The sequence below is a fragment of the Cariama cristata genome, unplaced genomic scaffold (genome assembly GCF_000690535.1).
Source record: "Cariama cristata isolate BGI_N322 unplaced genomic scaffold, ASM69053v1 scaffold26750, whole genome shotgun sequence".
NCBI lineage: Eukaryota > Metazoa > Chordata > Aves > Cariamiformes > Cariamidae > Cariama > Cariama cristata.
The window spans coordinates 10,838-11,455 of record NW_009594512.1 but is presented as its reverse complement, the minus strand read 5'-3'; the positions used below and the strand labels follow the sequence as shown (position 1 = coordinate 11,455).

Sequence of the window (618 nt, the reverse complement as noted above, 5' to 3'; positions counted from 1 at the left end):
CCTCCAGCTGCTCACAGGCTGGCACGTCCCCGTGGCCTGGAAAGCACGGTGCAGCCCCTGAGCACGGGGGGGGTCCTCTGCAGGACCACACAGGAGACCCCCAGCCACAGCCCACACGGAGCAAACCTGTGTCGGGAATGCCTGCTGCCTCGATCAACCCCAAGCCCAGAAAAATAAGACTTCTCTTCTCTGCTCTTGTTTACCTCAAGGAGATACAACCCTTAACCCACCGCAGCAAAACGAGGGATGCTTTCCTCCTCTGGGATTGTTTTGTCATTTCCCAGAGAGAAAGGCTCAGGACACGGGGCTGCAGCATCATTTCTCTGACAAGCCCTAAGGGTTCATGCAGCTCTGCGCCCGCGCTCTGGGTCTCACGGTGCCAGCCCACCCTCGCCGAGGCAGGGGCAGCAAACATTTCCCCATTTCACAGGTGACAGCATAAAGGCAGAGAGGAACCAGGGTCCCCATCCCGCCTCCCTTCTGTCTACGCAGCAAGGGCTTACCCATGCCCTGGTGGCCTTCACGGAACAAGGACAGAAAGAAAGCAGCCCTGAGCCCTGACTGAGCCCCTCCATCCCTGCTGCGGCACAGCAGAGAGGCCCCCACCCCCCCCCCACA

The 618-nt window shown here is 60.4% G+C and overlaps 1 protein-coding gene across 1 annotated transcript in view; it reads right to left on the bottom strand.

Annotated features, from left to right (window-relative positions):
• The window catches only part of LOC104160287 (paired box protein Pax-5-like), a gene marked incomplete at both ends in the record, with an annotated part of 11,070 nt that overhangs the window by 935 nt on the left and 9,517 nt on the right, over positions 1–618 (bottom strand). Inside the window, one exon of the mRNA XM_009698382.1 lies at positions 16–77. Coding sequence (XP_009696684.1) covers positions 16–77 — 62 coding nt within the window. The remainder of the gene's footprint in view (positions 1–15; positions 78–618) is intronic.